The 1122-nt window shown below is 39.1% G+C and overlaps 1 protein-coding gene across 1 annotated transcript in view; it reads right to left on the bottom strand.

The window, feature by feature from the left end:
- Window positions 1-562, bottom strand: part of LOTGIDRAFT_167130 (hypothetical protein) — a gene marked incomplete at both ends in the record, with an annotated part of 34115 nt that extends 33553 nt beyond the window's left edge. Inside the window, one exon of the mRNA XM_009064615.1 lies at window positions 53-562. Within this exon, the coding sequence (XP_009062863.1) occupies window positions 53-562 (510 nt within the window). The remainder of the gene's footprint in view (window positions 1-52) is intronic.
- Window positions 563-1122: the final 560 nt, after the last annotated feature.

The raw sequence follows: 1122 nt of genomic DNA, 5'->3' as shown, positions 1-1122 counted from the left end.
ACTCTTGGCAATCAGACATCCTATGACCAGATTGAAGGCAAACAAAACATACCTTTTCCTGGTCATTATGCCGAACAGCATAGGACACACCATCAAAAGTAGTTGCATATGGCAGACTGGCTACTTCTTTCGGAAATTCCACTTTCAAGAAGCGGGTACCATCATATTTGCGCTTTCCTTGGAAATCAAAACATTTTCGATTAATTTCACCAACAGGAATAACACCCCAAAATTTTAATTTTGATAAAATATCCTTATCATTAATGTAAACAGGGATATTCATAAATGAAACCACTTTGATGCGAGATTCAATAAATTTGCAATGAAAACCCGCTCCATCAGCCAATAAACCATCATTTGCTAAATTTTTAGCTACATCGTGATTTATGAGAGTAACATCAAAGAAATCACGTCCAGGAACACAAGCCAAAACGGAATCTTCACCCAGCTGATCTTCAATAAATCTAATGACTTCAATAGCTTTATACTTTTGATGATCATTTATTTGAACCTTTACGGTATTGCGTTTAACAAGTAGCGTCACATCAGGTTTAGACGCCATATTGTTAATATAGTTTATAGACTGTTTAAACAGCCGGGCCAAAAGGCCCAAATAACAAGGAAAAACCTCTATAAACAAAAATACTTCTCAACAAAATGTCAATCAATGTTTTCTTTGTTGTAATAATCAATCATAAGGTAGAAATTGCAGGTTAAACTCCAGGATTACATTGGATTTATAGTGATCGAAATGAAACACGTATCTCTCCTATAAACAGCAAGCCGGAACCAATGTGCTTTCAACGTGGTATGGCCGTAGACATTATATAGAAATTTTTCTGGCGGGTCTTTCTCGCAAAACAGGGGAAAATACCAGCAAAATGGAGTCTCCAGCGCAAAAGGGAGTCTACAGCACTCGGTGTTCCCAGGCGGTCACCCATCCAAGTACTAACCGAGCCCGACGTTGCTTAACTTCAGTGATCGGACGAGAACTGGTGCTTTCAACGTGGTATGGCCGTAGACATTATATAGAAATTTTTCTGGCGGGTCTTTCTCGCAAAACAGGGGAAAATACCAGCAAAATGGAGTCTCCAGCGCAAAAGGGAGTCTACAGCACTCGGT

This window comes from Lottia gigantea, assembly GCF_000327385.1.
Source record: "Lottia gigantea unplaced genomic scaffold LOTGIsca_64, whole genome shotgun sequence".
NCBI classification, from domain to species: Eukaryota; Metazoa; Mollusca; class Gastropoda; family Lottiidae; genus Lottia; species Lottia gigantea.
The sequence above is the reverse complement of the archived record's forward strand: the minus strand, read 5'-3'. Positions and strand labels throughout refer to the sequence as shown.